The sequence below is a fragment of the Galeopterus variegatus genome, unplaced genomic scaffold, assembly GCF_000696425.1.
Source record: "Galeopterus variegatus unplaced genomic scaffold, G_variegatus-3.0.2 Scaffold36, whole genome shotgun sequence".
In the NCBI taxonomy this organism is placed as follows: Eukaryota; Metazoa; Chordata; class Mammalia; order Dermoptera; family Cynocephalidae; genus Galeopterus; species Galeopterus variegatus.
Window position 1 is genome coordinate 334,061 of NW_007726147.1, and position 17,358 is coordinate 351,418.

The following is a 17,358-nucleotide window of genomic DNA, read 5'->3' on the forward strand; positions in this document are numbered from 1 at the left end:
AGTGAAACAAGTCAGGCACAGAGAGAGAAATATCACATGTTCTCACTCATTTGTGGGAGCTAAAAATAAATAAGTAAACAAAAAACCAGGGGGGGAAGAAGACATAACAATTACAATTCCTTGAAATTGGTACAGCAAGCATACAGAAAGGACATTGTTGGGAGGGAGGGGGAGAGGAAGGAGGGCGGGAGGTTTCAGTAATGGGCCACAATAATCAACCACATTGTATATTGACAAAATAAAGTAAAATAAAATATTTTAAAAATAAATAAAAATTTTTAAAAGGGGAAAAAAAGTTCATGGAAATATTTTTTGTATTATCTTTTAATTCTATTTTTCCACAAACCTTTTGAAGTACCCTTGTATAGCCATCCCTGATTTCTTTTGCTTACCATTTGCGTGGAATATCTTTTTCCATCACTTCACTTTCATTCTGTGTGTGCTCTTAAAGCTAAAGTGAGTCTCTTATAGGCAGCATTTGTTGGTTCTCTCTCTCTCTTTTTTCCCCCTTAAAATCCATGTAAGCACTCTGTATCTTTTGATTGGAAAATTTAACCCATTTACATTTAAGGTAATTATTGATATATAAGGACTTACTCTTGCCATTTTGTTGATTGTTTTTGACTCTTCTGTAGCTCTTTTGTTCCATTCTTCTTCTTTTGCTATCTTGCTTGTGATTTGTTAATTTTAGCAATGGTATTAATCGTTTTTAGATAAGGAAACACTTGTCAGAGTAAACACTTGGTGCTCTTCATTTTGGCATGCAGCATGCTTATTTTGGCATATATCATGTCATTTTGGCACTGAATGTTTATTGCGCTTCTGTGTGCTGAGCAGTATGCAGAGATCTAGCTATGACCTCTGGCGTATTACTGTCCTGTCTGAAGTCGATGCTTAACCATTTGGTGTGCATCTGTACCTCTGCTTCCCAGCAAGCACAACAGGGGTGCTAGAGGCAAGCCTTTTTGTCTTACACTTTTTGGCCTCACTCACATCTGACCCAGAACTAAGTAAATAAGATTATACAGACCACCAACTTGTCCATTTGAATGGACATGATTTACCTCAGATGCCTCAGATATTCCATGCAAATGGTAACCAAGAGAAATCAGGGATGGCTACATGAGGGGACTTCAGAAAGTTCATGGAAAAATAGAATTAAAAGATAATACAAATATTTCCATTAACTTTTTGAAGTACCTTTGTACTTACATCAGACAAAATAGACTTTCAGTCAAAATCTGTCACAAGAGGCAGTGAAGATAAGGAGTAAGATGAGAACCCCAGACTTTACAGTATTTAGATATGTGCCGAATTTCTAACTTAACTTCAAATAATGGTAATAGCAGCTAGCATTTATCTAGCCCTCACTGAGAGCAGTGTTCTAAGCACTTCTCACACTTCTGTTCATTTGATCCTCACAACAACCCCTTTGAGGTAGGTGTTGCCTTTATCTCCAGTCTTATGGCAGAGGAAAGGAGGTACTGGGAAGCAATGGAAACATGCAGGGGGGCCCAGATCTGGGCACAAATGGGGTGGTGGGGGGATGCAAGTGACATGGCAGACACACTCCTCTGTCTCTTTCTGGGGCCGTCTGTGCTCTGGGGCCTCCTTCCTTGCAAGCACTTCAAAGCCATGTGTTCTTGGAAAGTGTGTATGACTAAGGTCTCAGAACCTTTTATGAATTGAAAAGCCCCAGAATATTATCTTGAAACAGTGTAAACTTTGACCTGATTTGCCCTGCAAGTGTACTGAAGTGGCCAGCAGGGTGGGGAGGTGAAGCTGTGGGGCCAAAATGAAGCCATTCTTGGAAAGGAAAACCCAGAAGAGCTTGAAGACATCAGTCTCTTCTTTTTCTGGGAGAATTCTTTGCCCCCGTGGCCATGGTTAATGATAACAGCAGATTGGCAAGGGTCTAGGTGAACCCCTTATTGACATGCAGAGAGCTCTGGAGAGTTAATGAATTGAAGTCAAGAAGACTTAATGAGCACCTGCTGTGTGCAGGGCACAGCACTAGGCACCCATGGCCATGGGTAAGTGGGACCCAGCCTGTAGGCAGCACAGGGCAGAGCAGGAGGCTGACAGATAGACATGTTGGCAAGGGGGATGATCCAGGATCCAGGTCAGACCTCATGCAGGCAGAGGAAGGAGAAGGAAGCCCTATGGGAGATCTACCAGTCCTCTCTGGGGAGAACCATCTCTGCTGAGCCTGGAAGGAGGAGGAGAATTTTGATAAAGTAGGGAAGAGGTGGGGGCTCCCTCCAGATAATGGGTCCATGGAGGAAATGAGAGTGCAGTTTAGCTGCCACATAGGTGCCTGGAGCTGGGAGCAAGTGGCCAAGCCTGTGTGTGTAGTGGCAGTATCTATTTTGGTGCATTTATCATTGTAACCACCATTCTTTGCGACACCAAACAATACTGCAATCAGCCTCTGTATGCATATTCTGTGTTTTTTCTTTTGCATAGTGCTTTTTAAATGTGTAGAATTATTCCCTTGGAGTCAGTTCTCCAGAAGCAGATTGCTGTGTCAAAGGGTGTCCTGAGCCTCCAGTATATACAACCACAGTCACTTTCCCAAAGATCAGAGTACAGCTGATTTTTTTTTTTTTGAGTGAATCTTCGGATCGTCCCACTTTCTGTGTTTTTTATTTTCCCAGAAGGATGTTTCTTTCCTTACCAGTTCAGTTTTTGCTGCTAATGATCCCACATCCTTTTACCTGTTGGATGAAAGGGCATAGTTTCTGTTGCAGATGTTTAAAAGCAAACTCCGGGAAGAATACAGCATCGCACTCGAGCTGTCCCTGCCTGTCTCAGCAAGCTGTGTCACCTGGGTCTAGCTCAGCACATAGGAGGTATTAAATGTGTAGAATAAATGAGCAGTAAATAAATGAATTTTGGAAAAAGAACTAAATCTAGGAAAGAATTCATCTTTGTAGCTCTGTATTTGTGTTTCTTTTTCATTGCTGCAGAAAATTCATGGAGGAATAGGTTTCCATTTCTCTCTGGTTTTTCCATATAACGAGACAGGATCACCTCACCTTTTAGTTCCCACATCTTTGCCATGCACATGCATTGTTACATGTCAAAAAAGAGTCTCATGTTTGGCTGGGAGCACACAGCCTGGGAATCAGAGGTCAGGTTTTGACGGCAGGTGCAGGGGTTCAAGTCTCAATTCTGATGTTGGCAGCTGGGTGGGGGAAGCTTCTCTAATCATCCGCAACACTGGTCACCTCATGGTAAGTGGTGATGAGAAGCCCAGCCTTGCAGGGGTGTTGGGAGGAAGGCAGGTGTCCGCAGGACACTTCCTACAGCATCTGGCAGTACTCAGTAAATGCACCAGTTACTGATACATAAAGTATTATTACAGACCATTTTGTTTTATCTTTTAAAATCTGGGATATCTGTGCCAGTTATTGTTCCATGAAATTTCTTATTCTCTGTCCTTTTTTCTAGAGTAACTGAGTCAGTTACTCTATAACTTGGTATATCTAAGAGCAAAAAGTTGCTTTAGTGTAACTAATACCATTGAAGAACTAGTTCATGAAGCTAGGTTGAAAGTAGTCAACTTTTCTAGATACACTTCATCTTTTAATATATTTTTTTCTTAATCTCAAAAACAATACATGCTTCGTGCAAAAAAAAAGATATTGAAAAACACAAATATAAAAAAATCTCCAGTCATTTCACCTGCTGAAGGCCACTACCAGTATCATTTATGTGTGGACTTCAGGTCTCCTTTCTAATCAGAGAGACTGAGAGAAAGAGAGAAAGGGGGTGGGGAGAGAAAAGAGGAAGACACAGTATTTACAAACAAAAATAATAGAATATCTATACTTTCTATACTCATTAGGAACCTTCTTTTATTCTTTTCCAAAGCACTTTAATCGCACATAATCTATTAACCTGGAATAAATTCTTTCATTTTGCATATTTTCAAATGATGCCAGTCAGTGTTCAATGCTATGTATTTTTTCCACAGTGTTTTACAGTCTGCGTCCCATAGTCTCCTCTTTTAGCTTAATGATAAGTATTTTTCATACTTATCCTTGGTCTTCATTATTATCCATGTTAGTGGCTGCATCATATTCCTTCATTCTGAAGTACAGTGAGGTCCTAAATTGGAACACAGAGAAGAAGATATGTCTGGGCTCTGGGTCAGAAAGTGCAGCCCCCAACTCACTACGGCCCCTTGCTGCTTCCAGCACTTTGTGAACCAGTAACTTCATCCTGGCCTCTCTCATCTGTAACTGGGGGCCAGGACGCCTCCTTCATAGCACTGCTGTGAGCATTCAATTAAATCACATGAATCAAGCCCCAGGCCCATACTGAGTCCCTGCCTGTCACTTTGCCGTAAGCCCCTTCCTGTTCCCTGGCATTGGCCACTCACCTAGCTTGCCATTTCTCCCTCAGCTATATATCACAGGCAACTCTGCAGGGGCAGTGACATAGCTCAGGAGTGGATCTTTTGTTTGTGCCAAGTTATTTCTGCAGGAAAATTCCTACAAGGGAAAACCACACGGGAGCCGGCGGAACTGCCCCCAGGTCTTGTTGTAGCCTGTTTTCCTCTTGCTTTCTGAGATATCCATCCCTTTTGCAAGGCCTCCCACAATGCTAAATGCACCAGAAAATGCACCAACTTCACCACACCCTGGCCAGTCATGAATGTTATAAGCCTTTAAATTTTTCACTGTCAGGTGGACATAACATGGCATCTTATGATTAATTGTGTTTTTTAATTAATAAAGAAAATAGCGTTTTACATGCAGTTTCCCTCTGTGGGACCTGTCTGCATAAATAACCACCCATCTCCCTTTTATGAACAAACATTTCCAGTGATTTGGTGCAATTATGCACACAGAAGTTGTAAGTCTGCTATGCAGCTGTTCTGCTATGAGAAGCACGTGTCCTTGGAGCTCAAGCTATTCCATGTGAGCTCAGAGCCAGGCCCTGGTCTTTGCTCTCTCTTCTGATGCTGGTGGAGTAGCCCAGCATGATGGGGCTGAGCCCCAGCCATCTGGAACTGGTGAGGAATTACTGCCGCAGGTCACCCTAGGGGCTATGTCGCCCTCCCTCCCTCCCCTCAGCACACCCCAACCTCTGCATCTTCTCCGAAGAAGTAAAGGGTTGGATTTCATTGTAATGTGACCCAGGGATGAAAACTGCTGCTGAGGCTAAAACCCTAGAGTGATATCTGGCAAAGAAAGAAGCATCCTTCCAGCTGAAGGCCAGTAAACGTAGGGCAACAGAAGGTGATCCCTCAGAGTGCCAGGAGGGTGTCACCCCCGGGGAGGGACATGAGGACTTGGTGGAGGATGGCACATGAAGGTCGTTAAACTGCTATGACCAGGTCAGTAGCATCCTAAAGTTTACTTTTGTTTGTTCTGCATTGAGCTGTGGGTTGATGGATCATTTTTACTTTTTGCTACTCTATCGATGAAGGTGAATGCAATAAAAAATTTCATGAATGTGCAAATAACATAGCAGTGTCTTTTCTAGGATGTACAGAGGATACCTCACATTTTGAATTGACAAACAGCATTTGCCTTCCATTGTACATGTTTTCTGTGGTGAGGAGGAGAGAAACACACACACACACACACACACACACACAGCCAAGATTTACACCTCATCGAATTAAAGCCCCTTTTATATCACTTCTCCATTGTCCTAGATTTGTAGGAAAAAAAAAAAAGTAGAATAAGTAGTTTATTCTTAACAATTACTGTTCTAGAAGAAAAGGTAAGAATGTCTGACAAAACAGACTCAGGGATTGACAGACAAAGGAGGTCCCTTTAAGATGGCCTGAAGAGCACAGGGAACTGGTGGCAGAAGGGACATGGTTTTTGCAGTCAGGCATTACTCTGTAATATTCGCAGAGTTCTGTTTTATTGCTTCCCCAAAATACTGAGATAAAAGAATAATTTTTGTTAGTTTTTCTGTAGTCAAAATAATTTGTTTTCCTAAAACATGAATTATGGACATGTTGTTCAGAGATTGAGTTATTGGCAACTAAAATCATTTCTCCTAGAAATGGCTGACTATGTAAAACGCATAGTATTACTGAAAGTATTTATTTATAAATAGAATATTAAATTGAAAGTTATGATCAAGGACTAAGTGATGTTCTAGTTCTACAGGTTTTAAAATATTTTATGTTTTCTTAATCAAATACTTTGTCACATAATGAACTTTAATTTACCATCCATGTCTAGCACATTGAAATACCAGGAATATGTTTGTGTATTAGCTCAGAGCTTATTGTAAATATTCCTCATATTCTTGAATAACTCTCCATGTGCTGAATTCATAACACTAGTCATTGACTGCTAAAATCAAACTTGCAACACCAACTAAACCTTACAAAAAAAAAAACTACTGTATTAGTTTACCCTTTTCCTCCTTTACTTAGTTGAATATTCAGTTTAAGTGTATTGACTTTGCATTCAAAGCAAGTGAGATGCCTGTTTGTAGTTATTTTATATAAACGTATATTGGAAATTTTTATTGTCATATAGGAAAACAATGACACAAATTGTAATTCAGAGAACAAAAAGATTTTTTTTTACTTGAAACTGCAATGTTCTATTATTATTTTCCTACTGGTTCTAGCTACTTATTTGGGACATTAATGTTTTATTGAAATAGAATGTTTGCCCCCATTTTATTTTTTAATATGAATTTTAAGTCTATGTGAGGAAAATATTTAGAACTGAGATGTTTCACTGTATAAAAACATATTATGGACAGTGGTTGATGGATAAGCACAAATAACTAGATAATCTCAAATAGTATAAATACATTCCCTGTGTTTTAGTCTTAAGCCAAAAGTCTCTCATTCTCAGATACAAGACTACTGTGTAGTATTTGGAGTGGCGGGTAGTTACTAAGAAAGTAAATATTCCATCTAGGAAAAGGCATCTGATGGTGGCGAGGAGGGGCTTCTGCCTTTTATAGATTTCTGTATTATTTAATTTCTTTCAATGAGAATGAGTTCTTTTATTGTGTAGCTTCTTTAAAGGTTTAAATGAAGCAGTCACATAATTCCATTATGGAGAACTTGGGAAACAAAGAAGAAAAATCTTTTCTAATTGTATCACTAGTTCCCCCACAGCCCATCCTTAATATGCATTATTAGCATATTGGTCTTTTTTCTTTCAATTTATTTATTTATTTGTCCTTTTTGAGACCAGCCGCACCTCCATCCAAACCCGCAGCGGGAGCGCTGCTGCACTCCCAGCGCCACACTCTCCCGAGTGCACCACGGCTCGGCCCTTTTCTTTTCAATTTAAATAAAAGTTAACCTTCTCTTAAGGAAATTAAGTGAGGTCGGCAGATTAAATTAAATGCATATGCATTAACTGATGTTTTCCAGTAATGTCCCTGCAACAATTTGCTTAGAATCGACCCCCAGCTCAGGGGGTCCGGGAGAACTACCATACATAGTCCACGCAACTTAAGGAAGTCAGATTGATTCAAAGCTGAAAAACACCACCACATTAAGAAATGTAAAGAGAACTGAGCAGGTTCTAGATTCTTATTAATGTCGTTTACTCCACATACATGGCATTATTTAAAAATCAAGTTAGGGCCGGCCCGGTGGCGCACTCGGTAGAGTGCGGTGCTTGGGAGCCTGGCTGCCCTCCCGCGGAGGGTTCGGATCCCATATAGAGACTGGTCCACTCACTGGTTGAGCGCGGTGCGGGCATGACACCGAGGGTTGCAATCCCGTTGCCGGTCATGAAAAAAGACAAAAAGGAAAAAAAAAAATCAAGTTAAAGTAAAATCACCCTTGTAATTTTATATGTACCTTATGACCTGCATGTGACCCACATATGTCCTACATAAGTTCCATCTTCACAGAGTCACTTGACTTGGGCTTAAAGTTTTAACTGCTTGTTCCTAACATGAACGGAAGAGGTTACTTGATACATGTTTGTGCTCATACATGCGTGCACACACACGCAATCACACACTCTCCTTTTACTAGAGAAGGGGGATGTTTGTTTAATTCTGAAAGATGAGCCATGACATAATTAAGTGCCCCTTCTGATGGATGACACTGCAGTCGCTTCTACCTCCTTGTCACCCCTGCTAATGGCCTTTCTCCCTCCATCCTGCTCTCAGACGGCTCAGGGTCTCTGACTGTTAATAATTAATGAGACGATTGGCGTGTGTTGGGGAGCGAAGCTGCCTTGTTCCCATGTACAACCACTTACACACCAAGCCTTTTCCTGATTCCTCTTTCCAAAAATACACAGCCAGAAAACAATAATCTCCACTGGGACACAGCAATCCTGCACTGGCGTTTTAGGAATGATGCAGATTGTGTGTGCTGATCATCCGTCTGTGTGGATTTTCAGAACGGTTGCCTTTGAAATGGTGCCAGTCATGGCTTAGGGTGAGTTGTGAAGGCCCTGCATGGTGTCAGGGGCCTTGCTCTGCATGCAGGTTGGCTTTGCCTCTGTACTGAGCAGGACTTTCCTGCGTTGGTGATGGAGCTCGTTCTGTATGTCATGTGGCCAGCCCTGCATTTAGATTATGATACTTTGACTCATTTTCCTCCTAATATTTTGTTATGAAAAAATTCAAGCATATAGTAAAACTGAAAGAATTGAACCCATTACTCCTACCTACAATCTGCCATTAACATTTTCTAAAATTTCTCTCTCACATTTCTATCCATTTGTCCTATTTTTACTGCATTTCAAAGTAAACTGCAAACATCTGTCCACTTCACCCTTAACTACTTTAGTGTGCATATTATGGACTAAGGTCCAATATTATTTACAGTTTTTTTTTTAGGTAAAATGTGCATAAAGTGAAATGCACATATCTTAGATGGCCTATTTGATAAATTTTGACAAACACAACATCTGTGTAGTGAAAACCCCATCAAGATATAGAAGCATTAGCCCAGACAATGTCCTCTTGCCCCTTTCCTGGTAAATTTCACTGCCTACCCTACTCCCAGGAACCACTCTTCTGGGGTTTTTTCACCATAGATTAGAGCAGCGTATAAATGGAATCATTTTTGTGCAAAGGTTTCTTTCACTCAGCACTGTTTTTGAGATTCATGTCAATCATTTCATGGATCAACAGTCATTTTTATTGTTGAATGGTTACTATAGCATGGTTTGTTTTTCCATTCTGTTGTAAGCACTTGGGCAGTTTACAGTTTGGAAATACTATGAATAAAGCTGCTATGGACATTCTTGGATAAATTTTTTAAAAATATTTCTCTTGAGTAAAATGTCTAAGAATGGAATTGCTGGGTTATAGGGTAGGTGTATGTTTAGTTTTATAAGAAACCATCAGACCTGTTTCCAAAAGTGGTTGTGCTATTTTACATTCTAACCAGTAAGGTATGAGCATTCTGGATGCTCCATACTCTCATAGACCACACTCGGTCTTTTTATTTATTTATTTATTTATTTTTAATTTTTAATTTTTTTTTTTTTTTTTTGGACTACCAAGGGGATCGCAACCCTCGGCACGGTGTGGTCCGCACCACACTCAGCCAGTGAGTGCACTGGCCATCCCTATATAGGATCTGAACCCACGGCCTCAGCGCTCCCATCACCGCACTCTCCCGAGTGGGCCACGGGGCCGGCCCCTTTTTATATTTTAGACATTCTGGTGGGAGGGTAGTGGTGTCTTGTAGTTTTAATTTTCCTGATGGCTAATGATATTGAGCTCTTTGAGTATCTTCCATTATTCAAATCTTCGCCCATTTTTAATTGGGTTGTTTGTCTTTTTATTTATTGAGTTACAGGAGTTTTTATATTCTGGATAACATTTTTTGGATATATGTTTTGCAAATATTTTATTCCAGTCTAAAATTTGCCAATTTTTCTTTAAATGGTATCTTTTGATGAACAGAAGTTTAAAATTTTGATGAAATCTAATTTAGCCATGTTGCTGTGAATAGTAGAATTTCATTCTTTTTTATGGCAGAGTAGTATTCCATTGTGTACGTAAACCACATTTTCCTTATCGAGTTGTCCGTTGAGGGACATTTAGGTTGGTTCCAACTCTTAGCTATTGTAAGTAGAGCTGTGATAAACTTGAGAGTGCAGGTATACCTTTGACATGATGATTCCTTTGGGTATGCACTCAACATTGGGATTGCTGGATCATATAGCAGTTCTATCTGTAGTTGTTTGAGGAAACTCTGTTTTCCATAATGGCTGAGCTAATTTACAGTCCCACCAACAGTGTATAAAGATTCCCCTTTCTCTACATCCTCGCCAGCATTTGTTATTCTCTGTCTTTTTGATAATGGCCAGTCTAACTGGGGTGAGATGGTATCTCAGTGTGGTTTTGATTTGTATTTCCCTGACGTTTAGTGACGTTGAACATTTTTTCATGTTTCTGTTGGCCATTTGTATATCTTCCTTTGAGAAAGGACTATTTAGCTCCTTTGTCCATTCTTTAATTGGGTTACTTGTTTTTTTGCTAAGTTCTTTGAATTCTTTGTATATCCTGGATATTAATCCCTTGTCAGATGCATAGTTTGCAAGTATTTTCCCAGTAGGTTGTCTTTTCACTCTGTTAAATGTTTGTTTTGCTGTGCAGAAGCTTTTTAGTTTGATATAATCCCATTTGTTTATTTTTTCTTTTGTTGCCTGTGCTTTTGGTTCTTCATAAAATCTTTGTCCAGTCCTACTTCCTGAAGTGTTTTGGCTGTGTTTTCTTTTAGTAGTTTCATAGTTTCAGGCCATATATTTTAGTCTTTAACCCATTTTGAGTCAATTTTGGTATATGCTGAGAGGTACGGGTCTAGTTTCATTTTTCTACATATGGATATCCAGTTTTCCCAGAACCTTTTATCAAAGAGGCATTCTTTTCCCCAATGTAGGTTTTTGGTGCCTTTGTCAAATATCAGTTAGCTATAAGTATGTGGGTTGATTCCTGAGTTCCTCATTCTGTTTCATTAATCTGAATGTTGGTTTCTATGCCAGTGTCATGCTGTTTTGGTTACTGTAGCTTTGTAGTACAATTTGAAGTCAAGTAGTGTAATGCCTCCAACCTTATTTATTTATTTATTTATTTTGGCTGAGGATTGCTTTGGCTGTTTGGGGTCTTTTGTTGTTCCATGTGAATGTTAGGATTGTTTTTTCTATTTCTATGAAGAATTTCATAGATATTTTGATGGGGAATATATTGGATCTGTAGATCACTTTAGGTAGTATGGACATTTTCACAATGTTAATTCTTCCAATCCAAGAGCATGGAATGTCCTTCCATCTTTTGTGCCCTCTTTAATTTCTTTCCACAGTGATTTATAGTTCTTGTTGTAGAGATCTTTCGCCTCTATGGTTAAATTTATTGCGAGGGATTTTATTTTTGTGGTGACTATTCTAAACGGGCTTGTTTTTGTGGTTTCTTTTGCTGTTAGTTTGTTATTGGAGTATACAAATGTTACTGATTTTTGTGTGTTGATTTTGTATCCTGCAACTTTACTGAAATTTTTTATCAGCTCTAAGAGTTTTTTTGTAGAGTTTTTAGGTTTTTCTATAGGGACAGTTTGACTTCGTCTTTTCCAATCTGTATGCCTTTTATTTTTTTTTTCTTGCCTGATTGCTCTGGCTAGTACTTCCAATATTATGCTAAATAGGAGGGATGAGAGTGGGCCTCCTTGACTTGTTCCTGTTAACATCATTCAGGGTGATATTGGTGATGGGTTTGTCATATATGTCTTTTATTATATTGAGGTACTTTCCTTCTATACCTAATTTGCTGGGAGTCTTTATCATGAAGGGATGTGAATTCTATCAGATGATTTCTCTGCATCTATTGAGATAATCCTATGGTATTTGTCCTGATTTTGTTAATATGGTGTATCAAATTTATTGACTTGTGTATGTTGAACCATCCTTACATATCTGGGATGAATCCCAATGATCATGGTATATAATTTTTTTGATTTGTTGCTGTATTCTGATTGCTAATATTTTGTTGAGGATTTTTGCATCAATGTTCATCAGAGATACTGGCCTGTAGTTTTTCTTTTTTCCTTGTATCTTTGTCTGGTTTTGGTATCAGGGTGACACTGGCCTCATAGAATGAGTTTGGGAGAATGGCTTCTGTTTCAATATTTTGGTATAGTTTTGAGATAATTGGTATTAATTTCTCTTTAAAGATTTGGTAGAATTCAGCAGCAAAGCCATCCGGTCCTGAGCTTTTCTTTGTTGGGAGATTGCTGGTTACTGCTTCAGTCTCATTGCTTGTTATTGGTCTGTTCATATTTTCTTTTTCTTCTTGGTTCAGTCTTGGTAGTTTGTATGTGTCCGAAAATTTATCCATTTCCTCCAGGTTTTCAAATTTTTTGATGTATAGTTGGTTATAATAGTTTCTAATGATTCTTTGAGTTTCTGTGGTATTAGTTGTAATATCTCATTTTTCATTTCTAATTTTTGTTATTTGGGACTTCTCTCTTCTTTTTTTCTTTTTGTTAACCTAGCTAATGGTTTGTCTATTTTGTTTATCTTCTCGAACAACCAACTTTTTGTTTCATTAATCTTTTGTATTTGGGGGTGGTCTTTGTTAAATTTAGCTCTGCTCTGACCTTTTTTATTTCTTTCCCCTTACTAATTTTGGGATGGGATTGTTCTTTTTTTTTTGGTAGTTCTTTGAGGTGTAGTGTTAGGTTGTTCATTTGGGATCTTCCTGTTCTTTTGATGTAAGCGTTTATTGCAGTAAACTTCCATCTTAGTACTGCTTTTGCAGTATCCTACAGGTTTTGATGTCATGTGTCTTTATTTTCATTAGTTTCAAGAAATTTTTTGATTTCCTGTTTAATTTCTTCTTGGACCCATAGGTCATTCAGGAGTTTGTTGTTTAATTTCCATGTATTGTATAGTTTCCAGAGTTTCACTTGGTATTGATTTCTAGTTTTAATTTGTTGTGGTCTGAAAAGATACTTGAAATGATTTTAATTTTCTTAAATGTCTTGAGACTTGATTCGTGACCTAACAAAATTCTCCAGGTCTATCCTGGAGAATGTTCCATGTGGTGATGAGAAGAATGTATATTCCGTAGTTGTTGGATGAAATGTTCTGTCTGAAAGGAAAAACACCGGCCTGAACACAAAATAAGACACACCAGGAGACAGGGACTCAACCGAAGTGTATTAGGCATGCAAAATGAACAAGCAGGCTGCCCTCTCAAAAGTGGGAGCAGCAGCAGGAGAGTCAGGGTGGGCCTTTTATGTCCAGTTAGGCTGAGCTGGACTGTTCCTATTGGCTAAGAAGGAAGTGGAGGGAAGTGAGCAGGGTTTAAGCTGAGCTGGGACTTTCTCATAGGCAGGCAAAATTGCATGTGTGGGAAGGTGATGTGGCAGCTACAGGTGCCATTTTGTGTATCTCAGTCTTTAACGCCATTTTACTTTTCTGGCAGAGGGTATATTAGCCAACACTGTCCAGCTGGTCTAAAGTATAGTTTAAATCCTGTGTTTTTCTACTGATTTGTTGCCTACATGATCTGTCTAGTGCTGAGGGAGAGATGTTCGGGTCCCCAGCTACTATCGTATATAGGGTCTATCTTTCCTTAGGTCCAATAATGTTTGCTTTATATATCTGTATGCTCCAGTATTGAGTGCACAGGTATTTATGACTGTTATGTCTTCTTGCTGGATAGATCCCTTTATCATTATATAGTGGCTTTCTGTATCTCTCTTAATGGTTTTTGGTTTAAATTCTATTTTATCCAATATAAGAATAGCTACTCCTGCTCTTTGGTTTCCATTTTCATGGTATGTCTTTTTCTATCCCTTTGCTATTAGTCTGTTTGTGTCTTTACAGATGATGTAAGTTTCTTGAAGACAGCATGTAGTTGGGTCTTGCTTTTTAATCCAATCAGTCAGTCTGTGTCTTCTGAATGGAGGGCCTGACCCATTTGTATTTAGGGTTGTTATTGAAAGGTATCATCTTACTCCTGGGATTTTATCAATTTTCATTTGGATGTTTTAAATATATTTTGTTCCTTTCTTCCCCTTTTATTTTTTGTCTTTGATGTTTGTTGGTTTTTTGAGATGGTAACGTTTAGTTTCCTTCTTCTCTTGTTTGCATTTTTGTTCTACCAGTGGGTTTTGTTCTTTCCTGGGTATTCATAGTAGTGATTATCATTTTTCAGATTCCAGATGCAGGTCTCCCTTTAGGATTTCTTGCAGGGCTGGTTGTGTAATGGTGAACTCCTGCAGTTTTTGTTTGTCTGGGGAATACACTATTTCTTTCTCATTTCTGAAGGATGGCCTTGCTGGGTATAGTATTCTTGGCTGGCTGGTTTTTTCTTTTAGTATTTTGTATATATCATCCTATTTTCTTCTGGCCTATAGAGTTTTTGTTGAGAAGTCTGCTGTTAGTCTGATGGGGCTTCCTTATAGGTGACTTAACACTTTTCTCTTGCTGCTTTTAGGATTTGCTCTTTGTCTTTGACCTTTGCCAATTTGACTATAATGTGTCTCAAAAAGGATCTTTTTGGATTGAATCTGTTTGGGGATCTTTGAGCCTCCTGGATCTGAAGGTCTGTGTCTCTCCCTATACCTAGTAAGTTTTCCATTATTATTTTGTTGAATACATTTATAATGTCTTTTCCTTTCTCCTCCCTTTCTGGAGCATCCATGATTCAAATGTTTGTGTGCTTCAGATTGTCTGTTGGGTCTCTTAGATTTTCTTCACTTTTTAATTCTTCTTTCCTTCCTTTTGTCCTCCTGGCTTATTTTGAAAAGACCATCTTCGAGATCAGAAATTCTTTCTCCTGTTTACTCTAACCTACTGCCTAAGCTCTTAGTTGTGTTTTTTATTTTGTTGAATGAATCCTTCAGTTCCAGGAATTCTGCTATATTCTTTTTTAAGGTATTAATCTATTTGTAAATTTCCTCCTTCATATCCTGGATATCTTTTCTCATATCATTGTGCTGTCTTGCTGAGTCTTCTTGTATCTCAGTGAGTTTCATTAAGATTGCTGCTTGGAATTCCTTTTCAGTCTTTTAAAAGATTTCCTGCTCTGTGGGGTCTCATACTTGAGAATTACTGTAATCCTTTGGTGGTGTGATATTTGCTTATTTTTCATATTTCTAGTATCTCTGTGTACATGTCTGGTCATCTGGTAGAGCAGTTGCTTCTTCTATTATTCTGGAGTGGGCTTTGAGGAGAGAGACTTCTTCCTCTTTTTCTGGGCTCCACTGGTGACTCTCTTGTGTTAGTGCAGTCAAGTGGGAGACAGGCTGCCTGCACAGTAGCTGTGGTTGTTACTGTCACAGTGAGCCACCCTTGTGGCAGCAGTGGGTGTGGCAGTGGCTATGGTGGATCACCTGTGCAGAAGCAGTGCTTGCAGCATGTTCTGGGTCCCCAGGTGTGCTCCTGCCTCCTGCCAGGTGGGGGAGGGTGTCTGTGGCCATGAGCCTCTATTCTAGAGTGGGAGCTCAGTGAGGAGAGGGGCTGCTTTCTTTTACCTCTGTGCCTTCAGCACCCAGCATGTACTTGTCCCATCCCTCTGCTCAGTGAGCGTCCTGTGCACTTATTGAATGACTGGCAGTGCTGCATGGTGGCCTCCTGATAGCTGGACTCTCCTCCTTAATAGCCCCAAGTACTCAGCTAACCTGGAGCAGCCCTACAACTTCCTTCACCAATATAGGCCAGTGTCCACTATTAGAGAACAGGAACATATCCATAGCAAAGCTACATCTCAGATAAACAGAATGGCAGAGCCAGGAAGTATCTTCGGGTTGCCTTGGGTCAGTCACACCAGTTGACCAAGTGCATCTCAAGAGCCCCAAGCTTCATTGTATTGCTCAAGATCATTACATGGCATGTTTGTGCAGGAGCAGGTATGGAGTGAGGGTTGCTGATTCTAAATCCCATGTTTTTCATGGAGTTTTCTAAACAGGGTGGGGCTTAGGAAAGTGTATAGATTTCTGCAATCCCAGGACATGACCTGTCTGTCCTCCACCCCTCGGGGACACAGCAGTAGGACAGTTTAGCTGGAACCACCATCTCTCTCGCCAAATCCTCAGCCTCTCCACCGCTGTCAGTGAGGCCCCCACCAGGCAGTTGCCCTGGGTGCTCTAGACTGGCTCTGTGTGGCAGACATGCTACAGAATCCTCGGAGCTGTGCTGGTGCCATCACAGACAGCACGGCCTCATGCCAGCCCCAGCAAGTCTTTTCCCAGAGGGCTGCACATCTCTGGGGCAGCGGATGCTCAGTGACAGGTGACAACAGCATTTCAGGGCCATCCCTCTCTCTTCTGACAGCCCCAGAACTCTGTCATGGACAGCACATCCCTCTGCTCTCCTCTCTTATGATTCCCAAGGGCAGCAACGGTGATGCTGTGGGTGTGTGTGCTTCATCCCACACAGGTGCTGGGGACATGGGCAACAAACTATCCACACCAAGCAGTGACTGCACAGTACGCTCCCCCAGGACGGAAGGCATTCACGCTGCGTACAAGCAGGGAGACCCCAGCAGGGCCCAGGACCTGCTCAAAGAGGCCTGTGATGAGAGCACATCCCAGCAGGAAAAGGTAGGGTGAATGCCCACCTCCCCCTTGGGCCATACCTGGGAACCTGGGTTGGACAAAAGTCACCACTCAGATTATTTTCTTGTGATTGTCATTATTGTAATGGGGATTTTTTATTGTGTTCTGGAAACACGTCATTTTGCATGTGAACATATGGGCCAACTTCCTCTCAGTCCATCATCACTTAAGCAGGCCCCTGACTACCTTTCCATATGAGGTCTTTGGGGCACCGGGGTGGGGTCACTTCAATGTAAAGAACCAAATGCCAGCTGAAGATTTAACCTACTGTATTCTTTTATACATTTTTCCATTATAAAAATAGTACATGCTCTAATCTAAAAAGAAAATTTAGAAAATATGTAAAAGTAGGAAAAAAAGAACAAAAAAAGGATCTATATTCCTAATACACCCAAACAATCACACTCAACAGTTTGGGTATGTCTTTTCCAACCTGCTGCTCTGAGCACATGTTGCTGTTGTTGTTTCTATTATAAAGTCATATTGTGTATATAGTTTTTCACCTATAACTCGTTCTTATATAATATTCTATTACGAATTTTCCATAGGATTATAAATTCCTTGTAAGCATAACCTTCAATGGCTGTATGACATTCCACCTGATAGAGAGACCTTATTTACCTGTCTATTCACCTTGTTTGGATATTTAGATTGCTTATAATTTGTTACTAATATAAATAATGCTGTATTAAATGTTTTTGCCTAATTCTTTTCTTACTGTAAGGCTTTTTGATTAGCATAGATTTACAGGAATTCAGAATATGGGTGTGAATATTTTTAACATTTTGAAAGATGCCAAGCTGTTTTCCAAAAAGCTTGTA

General features: G+C 39.9%; 1 protein-coding gene across 1 annotated transcript in view; it reads left to right on the forward strand.

Annotated features, from left to right (window-relative positions):
* Positions 1 to 16,363: 16,363 nt before the first annotated feature.
* LRRK1 (leucine-rich repeat kinase 1) overlaps positions 16,364 to 17,358 on the forward strand; it is an 85,628-nt gene continuing 84,633 nt past the window's right edge. Inside the window, exon 1 of the mRNA XM_008571020.1 lies at positions 16,364 to 16,522. Within this exon, the coding sequence (XP_008569242.1) occupies positions 16,370 to 16,522 (153 nt within the window). The 5' untranslated portion in view covers positions 16,364 to 16,369. The remainder of the gene's footprint in view (positions 16,523 to 17,358) is intronic.